Raw genomic sequence first — 14,821 nt, 5'->3', positions numbered from 1 at the left:
GCCAAGCGCTGGTTTGGTACTTTTTATGCAGATCCTGAAGCCCACACCGGTATCAAACAGGTACGATGGAGGCAACTAAAAACCAACCAAAAAAATAATTAAAATAAATCAAGTAAAATCCCGACTTCATATAAAAGCCGCGGGGGCGGCCGTGGGTGTGTGGGGGGGACCCCTCTGAACCCCCGCCGGGCTCCGGCTGCGTGTGGTGAACAGCCCAGAGGGAATTAAAAAGTGATTGCTATATACACACACGTAGAAAGTCAACAGTGATCCAGGGGGGAGAAACAAAACAAAACAAAAAAATCAAAAGATCCCCAGATGAACCCAAACCCAACCACAGTCTTCCCAAGCAGGGGGGACAGGCTCGGGCCTTCTTGCTGCCACAGTCCCACATCCCATGGAGCTCCAAGGTGGGTTTGGGTGGGTTCCTCGACCCTTTTTTTGCCTTCTTTTGGTGCTTTTGGCAGACAGGAGGAACAGGGGGGTCTGTTCCCTGCAGCAGCAATTTGGGGATCGGCTGGAAACCAACACCCCAACACCACTCAGCGCTCCTCTCGAAGCTTTCACAGTTTTTCCTTTCTTTTAATTTTTTTTTTGTCGTAACTTTTTCAACTACTACTGAAGGTTTTATTTAACAGCAACGTGGCTTCTTCTCGTTAAAACATTGGTTTGTGTCTGTTTTCTTGTCTCACCAAATGCTGGGGGGGCTGGGGGTAGAACCAACCGAAAAATACAGAACATTTAATTTAGGAGAAGGTTACAGGGGTCGTTGAGGGAAGGAAAAAGAAAAAAAAAAAGAAAAAAAAGAAAAATTAAAAAAAAAAAACCAAAAAACAAACCAAACCCGAAAGGGCTGTGTCAGTACCGGGGAGGAAAGAAGGGGCGCTTAGGGGTGAAGAAGGGGGCTCCCCCTCTTCCGAAGGGTGGCCGCGGCCGCTTCAGGCTCTGGAAGGGGTCTCTGCCGCCGAAGGGCTCCCGCGGGCGGAACTCGGCGCGGGGCGTGCGGAGCAGGACGGAGCCGCGGCCCCCGGGGTCCCGGTGGGCCGGGGGGCCCAGCCCGCGCGCGGCCCCCAGCTGCTCCCGGGGCAGCAGGCCGGGCCCCGCGGGGTCTCGCGAGCGGGGCAGGGGGTCCCGCGGCTGCGCCCCCCCGAAGTGCTCCTTCAGTGTCCCTTGCATCGTACCGTGCTCCTTGGGGAAGGCGCCGGCGCCGTGCTCCATAGGGGGAGGCGCGGGGAAGGGGACTCCGCCGTGCTCCCCGGCCGGCGGCGGCTGCGCGGGGAAGGGGACCCCGGCGTGCTCCCCAGGCACCGGGGGCGGCGGGGGCGTGGGGAACGGGACCCCCGCGTGCTCCACCGAGGGCGGCGGGGGGACGCCGTGGGGCAGCGGGAGCGGCGCGGGCGTTTCCTTGGAGAAGGGGTTGGCGTGATCCACCGACGGCATGCGGGGAGGGACCGAGTGATCCCTCGGGAAGAGGCTGCCGTGGTCCTTGGTGGGAGCGGGCGGGGGCACGGCGGGCGGCCCCACCGGGTCCCGTGGGAAGGGGTTCCCGTGCTCCAGGGGAGGCGGTGCGAGGGGCGGCGGCGGCAGGTGGTGCTCGAAGGCGGAGCTGAAGTTGTTCGTTCGGAAGTTGTTGACGCTCTCCGGGAAGGGCGACACGTGCTCCTTGTAGGGCGCCGCAAAGCCGCCCATGCCGGGCAGCTCCGAGGAGCCCGAGGGCCCGTTGTCGAAGGCGCTCCCGCCGCTGCTCAGCTCGAACCAGCCCGCCCGGCTGCCCTCGCGCCCGTGGCCCCGGCTGCCCTTGCCCAGCACCCGGATGGACTCCACGGTCTGGATCGGCTCCCCCGACATGCCCCGGCTCGAGGCGTTGTGGTAGCCCAGCGTCTCGATGGGGGCCCCCTTCTCCTCGGTGCTGTCGGGCAGGTCCAGGCAGGAGGAGGAGACGCGGGTCTCGATGCGGTAGTGCTCCTCCTGTGGCTGCGGCTCGCCCTTCACAGCCCCGGACAAGCTCCCCACCTCGCCAGAGCTGCTTTTGGGCATCTGCCCAAAATGCTTCTCCTCGGAGGGCTTCCGGGAGGCGTTTTTGAGCATGTTCTTGAACTCAATGGTGGAGGTGGTGGAGATGGAGGAACCCAAGGGTTTGTCCCCGCCCGCAGCGGGCGCTCGGCTGGTGGGGCTGGGGAGGGCGTTTTGGGGAGAGAAGAGTGAGCGGTGGGGAAGCGCGTGGGGCGAGTCTGAGTATTGCTTCTGCGGGAGGCCGGGCTTGGCCAGGCTGCTGTGGTTGGAGTCCGGCGTGAAGAACACATCGTTCTTGCTGGGTGACGGGGACCCGTCCGAGGCCGAGTCCTTCCCCCTGCGGCCGTAGCTCCCAAACATCCCTGGGGATGAGGCCAGCGGGTCGCAGCTCTCGCTCTGATCCAGGATGGATCTCATGGCCGGGGGGAAGGACGGCTTCACGCCGAACTCCTGCGACCGCTGACCGTAGCTGGACAGCACTGGCTGGTACTCCGCAGAATCGGGGAGTTTACTCGATTTCAGGATAGACTTGACCGGCTTCTTCTCCAGGTTCAGCATGGCCGAGGGCGGCGGCCCGGAGTAGTCAAAGTCACGGTAATCCTCATCTTCTTGGAAAGACGTATCTGGGTAAAACTTCTCCTGGGAGGAGTCCATCAAGGAGGAGGGCATCTCCCTGCTGTCCACAGGTGGCTTGTACATGCTGGCCGGGGACTCTCTGCCAAGGCCGAAGGGCCGGTAGCCATGCACGGAACTGGGAAGTTCTTGGGAATATCCATCATCCCGGCCCTGCAGAGGCGACCTTGTGCTGCTGGGAGTTGAAGAACCGGGGCTCATGATTTTCGACAGCAGGGAGATCGTGTCGACGTTGCTCGACGTTGGCTTGTCCATCATCTCGTCCTGGGTGGGCGTCCCGCTGCGCTCGTCGCGCACCGGCGTCCCGTCCACATTGTCCATGGAAGTGCTGGTGGGACCACGCTGGAAGTCAGAGGTGTGACTCTCCGTCCCCATGCTGGACCCCAAGCTGCTGAGGATGGGAATATTCAAGTTCAGGCCACTGAAGCCAGGATTTCCCTTCAGGAAATTGTGTATCTTCATCTCCAAGCTGGGAGAAGGGGGTTCTGATTCCAGCTTGGCTTTTGAAATTTCGGAGGATTGACCCAGTGAGGTTTCTGTTGGCAAAAGGGAGGAAGGACTGGTAGGGTGGGAACTGGAAAATCCCAGGGAATTAGTTGGTGGCTTAAAACCAGAGCTGGACAGTGCTGGGGTATGTCCGACGGGAGCCTTATTGACTGAAGTGGAGGAAACCTCTGCGGTGGTTGAGTTTGGAGAATAACCAAAACTTTTGGCTACGAAGGACTGTGGATTGGAAGGAACATTCCTCCCCTTCATGCACGGCACAGTTGTGTTGGCTGGCGATGCCGAGGTGCTCTGCGAGGCAGGTTCTCCTGACTGAACGGTGCTTCCAGCCACGCTCTGCAGCAAGGACGACAGCCCTGCAAAACAGAACTGCTGCATCAGGTACTGAGGGCAGGGGCAAATCACCCCAAGCCACTGCCATGGGAAAGGCTCCTACACAGTCTCCAGCCACAAAGAGGACTGGATTGTGCTGCACTGACATTTTGCCAAAGGCTTGGATTAATCTACAAATATAAATTACACCATCAAGTCAGGTGGGTAAGAACTAGTCCTGGTCTGCAGCCAGGAGTGGGAAAACCTGCCCTGCTGGCCAGGTGACCGTGGCAAGTGCCAGAGTAGTAGAACCTCTTGGTCTCCTGTCCTGTTCAGGGAATGTTCCAGATACGTGCGTGTCAGCCACAGCACAAGCAGGAAGTACAGGAAAGTACAGGGAAGTGACAAATCTCACTGTTCCGTGACACCTGTGCTACCTGAGAAAGACCATCCACATGTGCCAGAGATGTAAAACATTCCAATGAAGTTTTTCTCCCTCTGTTCTCACTTTAGGACAAGCAGAGCAGCACATTTCAGCCTGGCCACTGCCCTCAGACACCTGCCAGCCCTCCCCCAGCACCCACCCCAGGTACCTTGCAGTGCTGGCGCCGTCTGAGTCTGGGTTTTGGAGAGAGCTGACAAAATGCTTTCCGGAGTTATCTCAACTTTGGAGAGAATATTTGCTAATGGATTCGAAGGAGCAGATGGGGTTCCCAGGACAGGAGTCTTCAGGCCACTGGTGAGAGCTGAGGGGCTGGTCGGGGTCCCTGGCGAAGGTCTCGAGGCGGGACTCACACCTGGGGCAGGAGCACACACCACTCACCTGCGCTGCTCTGGCAACGCTCGTGCCTTTAACTCAGGTTTCCCACAGGCACAACGGAGCACGAGCAAGGAGAGGCTCAGGAAGCAACACCATGTGCCAGAGACCCAACCAGCCCTCTGAGAGCAGTAACTCACTCAGGTTTATTTAGAGACAATTAGAGCTTTAAATCATCACCCAGCTCCGTTAGTGCCAGTGCCCGAGGCCAGGCTCAGAACTCACCTGTGCTCTTCATCACCGACGTCAAACTGCTCAGGATGGAGCTGATCTTGGCCAGGTCCACGTTGGCCAGGTTGGGTAAGGCAAGTGCCGGTGCCAGAGGGATGGGAGCTGTGCTCACCACCTTCGGAGCCGGGGGGGTTGGAGGGGCCGGCGTGGCCACCGTCCCCGAGGCTGTGGCAGCCGCAGCAGCCGATGGCACCGCTTTGGGGACGCTCTCGGTCTTGGCGGGGGCCGGGGCTGGAGCAGCCTGCTTGTCCTTCCTCTCCTCCACTGCAGCAGAGAGGGGAAAACAAAAGCAGAAAGGTCACTCAGTCCCCACAAAAAGACTCAGGGAGCATCAATTCTGACTCCCACAGATGTAAAAACATCTTTGGTGAGTGTTTTGGGATATGGCAATGATCACAGTGGGACTGGGACTTCCCTGCCAGGAGATTCAAACCCAACAGCACCAGCCCAGCACAGGCTTTGTGCCTCCTCCACATCCCAAAGGAAGCTGGAAAAGGCTGGTTTGTCCTGTATCAAATCACATACCAATGATTTTAGACGTATCATCCTCCACATCAGAGAGCTCCATGTCTTCCACATCCCGATTATCTGTTGCAGGCTCTGGAGAGACCATCTTGCGGCCTCCAGCTGCTGGAGACCGGGTGTTGTTCTCCTCCCCCATCCCCTGGAAAGGGGACTCGGAGCCCGTTGGAGATGGAGCATCCATGCTGGGAGAAGGGACAGGAGACTCCTCGGGATCGGGAAGGGTTGCTTTCAGCTGGTCCAGCTTTTTCTTCAGATTGCTCACTCGGTTAGCAAATGTTTTATAGGCCTAAGGAAGGAAGGACACTGGACTGGGGATCTTTCATGCCTCAGTCACTTCCTTAAGGAAGCAAAACACAGCCTGAGAAAACCAATTCCAAATCCCTGGACCCTGCAGTGGTAAGAACTCGGCTTCTTCATGGGACTCCCAGGGCAACAACCACAAAAAGTGGGGAGGATGAAATCTTTTTCCACTGACTTAAAATAATTTTCATAACCCCCCACATATTTTAACAAATGCCCATCTGGGGCTTTTGGCAGGTTCTGGAGGGTGTTGGTTGTTTTTATAACACTTTACCACCGTCCTCACATAAGTCCCAAGTTTCCAGAATTCAGGATTTGTCACACTAACTGTAATTTTGCCCTGTTTAAGAATCTAGAGGGTATCCAACATTCCAGCAACACACACAAATTGAGTTTCCAACTGCTGGATTTTGAGAGCACATCCTTGTCTTGCCCAAACCCTCCATTCTACTCTTTTTGGAAACCACCCTTACACCAACCCCACAAACTTTTAAATTTGAGAATAGAGATGAGGCCTTTTCCAGCCTCCGAGGTGCCCAGTGAACACAGGCAGATGCTGTTCCACCTGTGGAGGATCCAGAAAAGGCACACTTACATTTGCCACCACCTTGACTTCTTTGTACTGTGCCTCGTAGAATATCCCAGCGTTCTCCAGCGCCTCGGTGAGCGAGGGGCCGTTCTTCACTTGCTTGTCCAAGCCATTGACAAATTCCTCCAGCTTTGAACTCGCTTCTTCAAACTCCTTGGAGAACTTCTTCCCTCCTGTTTTATCTGCAGGGAGATGAACACCATGGAATGAGCTGCCACATGCCAAACCACAGACGTGTGGCCTCAATGGCAGCACCTGGAATATTGGGACAGTGCAGCTGCAGGCTCCCAGACCACCCTGGTCATCCACGGGGATCTGGCAAGGAGGAGGCCTGGTTGCTGGCAGATTTGTTGGTTTTCAGACAGTCTGAGCTCTGCACCTGAGAGTTTCCACAGAAACTCAAACTAACCAAGATTTTTGGCTCCTGATTGCTGGTTCTTAACCTTACTCTGAAATTCTGGCATTTTCCAGACCCAAGTTCTGGCATTTCCCATCTCGACAGAACTGAGGAGCTCCCACAACACCTTTGGTGCCCTCGGGGCTTTACCTTTCAAGCACTTGAGTGTCTCAGTGCTGCAGACATCCACCCTCATAGTGGAAAGCTGCTTCTCCTTCAGCTCTATCTGATCTTCTGAGCGTTTGTACAACAGCAGCTCATCAATGAGGGACTGGGGCTGGAAAAAAAACAAATAGGAAAAGCCTCCTCATCACATTCCAGAGAAGAGAAGCCCTGCCTCTGCTCTGGTTCCACACTGCTTCCAAGCAAGAGCTAACCCAGGAACCACGTGGAGCCTGAGATTTTCAACCTCCAATCTCACAGTGAGCAGACCTGTGCTCAGGAAGGAGCTACAATTCCACAAATCTCCTGGTTAAAAGCAGGGACAGGTCTTTTTTTATTTACTCCCCATTTCAGTCTGCAGGTGCCTGTGCATTTCATGAATATGTCTCACTCTGTAAGGGGACTGAATTTAGACCAACTTCTCAGCCACCTCAAACTCCTCTTCACAAGGATGTCCTGAGCTTGCCCAGACCCTCCCTGTGCCAGCCCCATGGGTGTCATAGCCCCCACATCACAGTGGCTCTTGGGCCTGGGGTCACCCCACGTGCAAACCCCCAAGGTGGGGGTCAGTGCCAAGGGTCACTTCCACTCACAGACTTACTCGGAATTCGGCAACAATCTTGGACTTCAGAGCAGCTTTCGGGTTGGTGGAGGCTGTGGGGATAAAGGAAAATTGTGAAGAAATGAAGGAACCACATCCCAGTGGAAAGTCAGTCACAAAAGGCAGCCTAATAAAAGATATTTTAAGATAACTCCACGTGTTACCACATCCTCCCCTCCATGCATGTGTCCCTCAGTGCTCCGGGCTCCTGGCAGCTCATGGGGTCACGGACACGCACAGCTGGATTGGGACCGAGCTCAGCAAGTGACACTGCTGCTTTTTAACATGCTCTGAACATTTCCTGGGCACACCTTTTCCTCAGGAAGACAAGTCCCTGCAACAAGGTCGATCTGACAGCCTTATCCAAGGCGTTCCACCTCTCTAGAAGGAAGGGAATGTTATTCCCGAAGTGCCAGACCTGGAGCTGACATGGAGCCCAGGTTTCCTGTGGGCAGGACTTCCCTTGGGCACTTCCTAGGTCTGACCATGCTCAGAGCCTTAACAATGTCACACCTGGTTACAGGGTGGGGGGGATGAGTCCTGCTGGCAAGAGACTGAATCCATCAGATTCTGGACAAAACAGGAGAAACAGGAAAGAAGAAATGAGCTGATGAGAAGCAAAGCACTAAACCCTCCATCCACGCTGGACACAGCCCAGTTCTGTCTGGGAAAGCAGCTCCTGGTGTTAATATACACAGTAACCAACACTCCCCAACTCTTTTAACCTTCTGATGTCACCCTGTGCCACTCGTCACACCTGATGTCCCACACGTCACACCTGACACCTCACCACCTCTGTGGGGACCACTCAGGGTGTTGGTGCAAAATGAGACCATTAAAGTCACTCTGTTACAATAAATTCTCTCCTGCTGGTCTGGGTGCTGGACTCTCACATCCTGTCCCTGCACTCCCAGCTCCAGGTTCCTCCTCCCAGCCCAGCCTGCTGGGGCAGGAGTGTTCCTGAGCACAAAGGGAATGTCCATCTCCTGCTTCTCTCTGTCTTCTCTCCATCTCTGACCAGTCTAAGAGCAGTTTCCAAGAGGTTCCACCAGCTCCTTCCTCTCCTGTCCACAACTCTGCTCTCATATCTTATTTTTGCCTCACTTCTTTTCTTTACGAAGTCGTTTTCGACCAACACCTCCTTGGTGTGCACATCTTGGGGCCCTTGTGAGCCTGCAGGCTCAGCAGGCTCAGCCCACGCTGGGCTCAGCCCTTCTGCTCCTTGAGCAGCCAATTTCTGCATTAGTGCACAGAGTTCACAGTGGTTCCTTACTTTGTGATTTCTTCCACGGCTTATTCGGTTTGTTCAGAGACTCTTTCAGCTGCTTCTGAGTTTTGAAAGTGGTACCTGGAAAACATTTCATTTTTGGCAGTCTGGCATGATGGGATTCCTGTCAAAATCTGGTTTTTGGTGCCATACAGTTGCACGGTGAAAGAGTGAACAGAAATTTGTTTTAAAATACCTTGACCAACTTCCTTAGAGGAGCTGCTGGATGCCCAAGAGAACCTCAGTTTACTCAGGAATGCAGCAACCTGGGGGTGGTCTGCCATTTTTAAATCAAGTTTCTGTTTGCCCTTACACTAAGGCAGTTCAAAAATCACAGTAAAAAGGGAAAACACAAGGAATCTAAAAATGAAACTCTTTAAGGGAGGCTGTAATGGAATCAGCATGGAATGGACAAGCGCTGCCCATTGGGAAAGCAGCCACAATACCTGATTTACCTGGAACCTCACAGACCTGCTTTCAAGTTACAGAAATGAGCGATTTCAGAGCAAAAAGCACAAATGTCACTTCTCAGCATGCAACACCCAGCTCAAGCCTGTCCTCGTGCCACAGCCCGACCCAAGACACCACGTTCCTCCTGCCATGATGGCCACGACCCTCAGACCACACCTGAGGGTTTCCTGAGCACCTGCAGCTCTCGATGATGCGAGTAAAGCCAAAACCTGGACTGATTTCCTGCAAGTACTGCACTGCTAATTCCTCGTTTTAACCGACTCCACGTGCTTCTCCCCTAAGGACTTGAGGGCTCTTCACCCTCCAGCTTTGCTCCTGCCTCTCCCTACCCCACAAACACCATTAGTTAAACCAGCCTATGACTGAACAGGACAAGGAGGTAGAGCCAGAGCACCCTGCTCAGGACGTGTAGGACCATTGCAGCCTCACGTTCTGTTTGCTCTCAGCTGGAGCAGTTCCAGCTCGTGTGAAAGAATTCACAGTTGCCTTAAGAAAGGTACAAAAGAGGTAAAGCAGGAGAATCCGGCGCTGCTGACGTCCCACACCCGGCTACGTTACAGCCTGTGCCAGGTGCAAATGCCCCTCATTCCCCTCAGTGACCCCAGACTATTTCTACAACTTCTGCGAGCTCACGTGGCAGTTTGTAAGGTGAGAAATGCAAAGGGTAAGTAACTTACTCAGTGCTTCTTTCAGTGCCAAAATGGTTTCCTCAGGGTACACGTTTCTGTCCTCCCAGATTTTGAAGATTCTTTCGATGGATTTGGAAACAGATGGATCCCTGGAAGAGAAGAGTTCTTTACCCCCTGACTGCAGGACACTGGTGTGAGGCTTCCCTTGCTCCACAGGATAATTTGACCCAAACCAATTTGACCCCCTGTGCAAATTAAAACCCAGCTCATGCCCACTCTGGCGCACTCTGCAAACACACAGCTGTTCCAATTCTAGGAAGTCTGAGACATCAGAAGAAAAATTCCCCCTTTTTGAGACACTCAGCCTCCCAACAACCCGTTAGTTCATTACTCACTTCACTAACGAAGCAGCCTCAGGCAGCACCTCCGCAAAGCTGTCCCGAAAAACAATGGCATTTTTCCTCTTGCAGTTCTGTATGACATCATTGGCCAAGTAAAAAAGGTTCAGCCGATGAGGAAACGCAGCTGAGGAATAAAGAAAATTTCGAGTCAGCATCAGACAGAAGTACCACAACAGCCACACCTTGATCCCAGTACTTCAGCGCTGCTTTGGGAAAGTTTCAGAGTTTCCAAGGTCCAGCAGGCAAACCCTGAAGACTAGAGAGAAGATCTTCAATTTACAAATGATCTTCAGACTCCCCCAGCTGTGCTTGCTCCTCTGACCCTCCTCATGTTCAAAAGCTCCAAACTGAGTTACTTCATCAAACGCCTTCCTCAGAGTGGGTAAACTTGGGAAGCTCATCCAAATGCAAATGATGGTAATGAGCTCCTTCATTTCACTAAAGGACATTGCCAAGGATTAAACCAGAGGAACAGTGCCAAAAGATGGTGTTACTTCACTCACCCGTGTGTTGTCACCTCTCACCTGCCCATGTCACCCCTGGCTGCAACCAGAATCAGTTTTTATCTACAGATCCCTCAATTCTCTATCCTTCTTCATTTTCCAGTTGTCCCTACATTGGTACAGCCACTTCCTACAGCATGGCTGCACCTTGCAGCTCTCCTGCTCTCCAGGATTCCTCTCAGGAAGCTCAGCATCCTTCCTGGTCCAGAGCCCTGGGAGGGGAGCTCACCCCTCACTCAGCAAAAAGCTGAAAAAAAAGCAAAAAAGCTCCCAGCAGAAACATTCCACCCGTGCTGCCCTCCCAGCATCAGGGCGAGTTCTCAAGTGAACAAAGTTCAAAAGGAAGATCCTGCACAGAAGATCCTCCTCTGAGGGGAAGCAGAGTTGAGGCCACAGGAAAAGGCTTAGCTCGGATGGGTTCTCAAATCCCCACGGGTCGATGTTTTTAAGCCTCCCTGAGCCCCTGCCAGCAGCACCGGCTCTCCTTGCCCTTGAGCATCACTCCAGAGTGGGGTGAGGAAGGGCACAGGGACAGAGCCCTCGGGAAGTCCCTGCTCCTGGAGCCCTGTCCCTGCCCCAGGACACACAGCAAAGGCCTGAGAGCCAATGGGTCACTGCCAGCAGCTGCTCGCCCCCAACCCTGCATGGAGCCCCAGCTCCCACATCCCAGGAGGAGCTTTTATCCCTGACCCTGCTCCTTTGGCCATGGCCACCTCACAGAGCCCCAGTTCAGGAGCTTTTATCCCTGACCCTGCTCCTCTGGCCATGGCCACCTCAGAGCCCCAGTTCCCACATCCCAGGAGGAGCTTTTCCAGCACAGACTCAGCAAGCCAAGGACTTTAGACCAGAACCTGTTGCTCACAACCTGTGCCCTGAACATGTGGGTTTTCTGGAGCACAGAGTGCTCTGCTCTGCCCCGAGGGCTGGGAATTCAACTGAAGCAGGGCAGCCTGGTGCTCCAAAACAATTTGCAGCCAGCTTTCCCTCAGATCATCATCCCATTGGAATGGGGCTTCTGTGATTTAGTTAAACCCAGTGCTTGAGTGCCAATTCTCCTGCTGCTCGCCCTCCATCCCAGGGATGTTTCAACAGCACAGAGCAATGATTCCACATCCTAACAATATAAAATATATTTAAAATAATTATAAATCTTTGATTTAAAGGATCCAGCAGCTACACAGAAGAAAGAAATCTGGAGGAGGACTCCAGCCTGATGCTGACCATACAGAGCACCACTTGCTCAGAGCAAAGTCAGAGGCACAAGTTATAAACCAAGATACACCCACACCACGCTGGGTTCCATAGGAAGGCTATGGACATGATCCACAAAGAAATCCAAGTGTCTCTGGGTCCAGTATGCAATGGGCTGTATCCAGTGGGTGAACAGCTCCCCTCAGATTAAACAAGTGAGGAAATGTGGGCAAAATGTGGAGCCCACTCCAGCCACGCCACCTGCTCCAAACCAGGCACAATGGCACCAACAAAAATGGCATTTCAGAGCCTATGGACATGTTTAGCTCACACTTAAACACCCTGACCAAACCCTCCTGCAGGGACACTCGGATTCCCATCAGGGCCTTCCCAAAGGTGAAGACGCAGAAGAATGTCCTTGCAGGAACATTCCTGCTGGGAAGCTCTGGCTGTGACCAGCATGGCTCAGAAGCAAGATGCCAAAGCAACAGCAACATGTCAAATACCAGCACCCCTCTTTTTCTTGAAAATACACAATTCTGTGCCCCAGGAGCCCCAACCCCACCACACTCCCCCTCACCAGGAGGATTTGATGTGTTCATAGGAGCTTTGGAATTAACCATTTAACTGCTCAGAAATGAACCCAGAGCCACCTGTACTTGCTGTGGCACCACCACTGAGCTCCTCTGGCTGGGACAGGGACTTCCCACAGTGTGAGATCTGTGAGGTCCTTGGGGCAGAGGATGAAGTGCACCATGAAGGGAAAAGCAGGGAAAAAAACCTGTGGAAGCAGGGAGTAATCAAACATTCAGGGCTCAGGGCATGGCAGCATTGCAGCTGCTGTCAAGGATTGGGTGAGTACAGTAAGATGGTTGAGGAGAGACCTGGATAAAAGGAGGGGTGTGGAGGGGAGATCCTCACAAGGGCTGTGAAGGGAAACCTTGAAAGAATCCCACAAAATCCAACAAGAATTCCAGGCTGGGGCCAAGGGCTCAGGGAAGGAGCCAACAGCAGCAGACAGGAGCTGGGGCAGAAACAGGGCATCAAGGACCTGCAGGTGGGAACAGTTCAATGGCTTTTGATGAGTTTGGGAAGGAGAAGGGAGTGATGGAAGAGCACTGAGGGCCTTGGAAGAGCCAGGACAACTGTGAGAAGGCCACGTGCAGAGGAGTTGGCACATCCCAAGCAGAGACTGGGTGGATTTTCTTCAGGGGGCATGCACTTGGAGCAGAAGGGGAAGAGCCCCAAGGATGATGCCACAGTGCCAAGGGGTGTCCAAGAGAGGAAAATTTCCTGGAGAGGTGGCAGTGACAGCAAGTCAGGAGGACCCAGGGCACTTCCTACAAAGCTCTCACCTTCTTCTCCTTAATTCCACGGAGTACAGACAAAACAGACCAAACTCTGGGGAAAGAGGCTCTCCTGCATTCAGCACTAGTGCCTTGACAGTGAAATCAACTGTCCCAAATCCTCCAAAAGGTTCAGCGTGCAACAGATCGACACTTTGGGATGGGAATGTTATCTCCATGTTCCTGCCAAGCAGAGCTTCCTTGAACTCCCACAAGAAGAGTCAAACCTTCCCACGGCAACAGAGATAACATTGCTGTGCTGAGCCTCCTGCCAACACCAACCTTCTCCCTCCAGGTCAGGGACACATCCTGATGGACACTGCTAACTCCACAACTGGCACCCAGACTGTCCGTGCCCACCCCAGGCTGCTCCAGCCAAGCAGGGCACAGAAACAGGTCCTTGAGCCCCCAGAGCGCTGCTTTAGGAGATCATGCATTCAGAGGACCAAGGTGCCACCACTGAGGTGCAGGCAAGCGTGTTGTGTTCCTCCAAGGGAGACAAGGTGATGCACACGGGACAAGAGGAAACGTTTTCAAAGTAAAAGGAACAGATTTAGATAAGGTGTCAGGAAGGAATTCTCCCCTGTGAGGGTGGTGAGGCCCTGGCACAGGTAGCAGAGAACAGCCGTGCCTGCCCTATCCCTGGAAGGGTCCAAGGCCAGGCTTGGAACTACCCGGGCTAGCGGCAGACACCCCTGCCCACGGCAGGGGGTGGAACTGAACGGGCTTTAAGGTCCTTTCTACGATGGTGAGCCCGACCCTGCGCCGCGGCCGCTGCCACCGGCCGGTCCCCGAGTGCCCGGTGCGGGCACGGCCGATCCCCGAGTGCCCGCTGCGGGCTCGGCCGGTCCCCGAGTGCCTGGTGCGGGCACGGCCGGTCCCCGAGTGCCCGCTGCGGGCTCGGCCGGTCCCCGAGTGCCCGCTGCGGGCTCGGCCCCGGTGGCGGAGCCGCAACCTCCGTGCCCGGCCGCGCTCGCTGCCCCGCTGTGCCCCGGCCGCCCCCCGGCCCCGCACTCACAGCGGCGCAGCCACTTCATCCAGTGGTACACGATGGTGCTGTGGTGCCGCTTGTTCTCCAGGCACCACGAGGAGAGGCCCTGGATGGACTCCATCGTGTTGGTCACCGCCTGCAGCTTCCTGTCGAGCGAGGCCTCGAGCGCGCCGGCCGCGGACGAGGCGGCGGCGGCCGAGGAGGAGGAGGAGGACGAGGAGGCCCGGCCGCCGCCTCCGCCGCCCGCCGCCATCTTCCCGCGCTGCTCGCGGCCGGGCCGCGCGGGGGGCGGCGGGGCGGCGCCTCGCGGGGCGCCGGGGCCCGGGACGGGGGGACCGGGCGGCGGTCACGGCCCTGAGGATCGAGGGGGACCCGCGGGCGCTCGGGCGGTGCCAGACGAGGCGGGAGGCGGTGCCGGCCGGGGAGAATGGCTCAGCCCGGGCGGTGCCGGAGGCGGCGCCGGCCCGGAGGGATCGCGGGGATCCCGGGAGTGCCCGGGCGGTGTCGGAGGCGGTGCCGGCCCGAGGCGGTGCCGGTACCGGAGGCGGTCACGGCCCGGCCCCCCCCGCGCGCGCCGCCCGCCCCCCCGCCGCCATTTTGTGACTCCCGCACACGGGCGGGACGCGCACGCGCACGCCCCGCCCGCCCCCCCCGCCGCGCCTGCGCGCGCGCCCGCCCCGCCCGGCAAGATGGCGGCGCCCCCCCCCCCCCCCCGCCTTTCCCGGCCGTGAGGGGGGCGGAGAGCGCGGGCACCGCGCGGGCATAAAAACGGTGTTTGCATCGCAAACCACGGAACCGCTGAGCTTGGAAAACACGGCTGAGTCCAGCCCGTGACCCATTCCCACAGAGCGCCGCATCCAGTCGTTCCTTGCACCCAAGCAGCGATGGGGATTCGAAGACATCCCCCCATGTCCGATCTGAACGTGGCTGGGCCTCCC

The 14,821-nt window shown here is 55.8% G+C and overlaps 1 protein-coding gene across 2 annotated transcripts; it reads right to left on the bottom strand.

Moving 5' to 3' along the window:
• Positions 1-9: 9 nt before the first annotated feature.
• On the bottom strand, positions 10-14,505 carry RPRD2 (regulation of nuclear pre-mRNA domain containing 2). 2 transcript variants are annotated; one of them, XM_032752838.3, is made up of 11 exons: positions 13,911-14,505; positions 9,847-9,976; positions 9,500-9,600; positions 8,358-8,432; positions 7,085-7,137; positions 6,472-6,598; positions 5,931-6,106; positions 5,036-5,321; positions 4,505-4,774; positions 4,056-4,259; positions 10-3,506 (listed from the first exon to the last, which is right to left on the bottom strand). In XM_032752838.3, the coding sequence occupies exons 1-11, from the start codon at positions 14,134-14,136 to the stop codon at positions 859-861; spliced, it is 4,296 nt and encodes a 1,431-aa protein (XP_032608729.3). In that variant the 5' UTR covers positions 14,137-14,505; the 3' UTR covers positions 10-858. The 2 variants fall into 2 exon arrangements, with proteins under 2 accessions (XP_032608729.3, XP_032608730.3); XM_032752839.3 differs by lacking the exon at positions 8,358-8,432.
• Between the last annotated feature and the right edge of the window lie 316 nt (positions 14,506-14,821).

The sequence above is a fragment of the Taeniopygia guttata genome, chromosome 25 (assembly GCF_048771995.1).
Source record: "Taeniopygia guttata chromosome 25, bTaeGut7.mat, whole genome shotgun sequence".
NCBI lineage: Eukaryota > Metazoa > Chordata > Aves > Passeriformes > Estrildidae > Taeniopygia > Taeniopygia guttata.
This window is presented reverse-complemented; position numbering and strand designations above follow the sequence as displayed.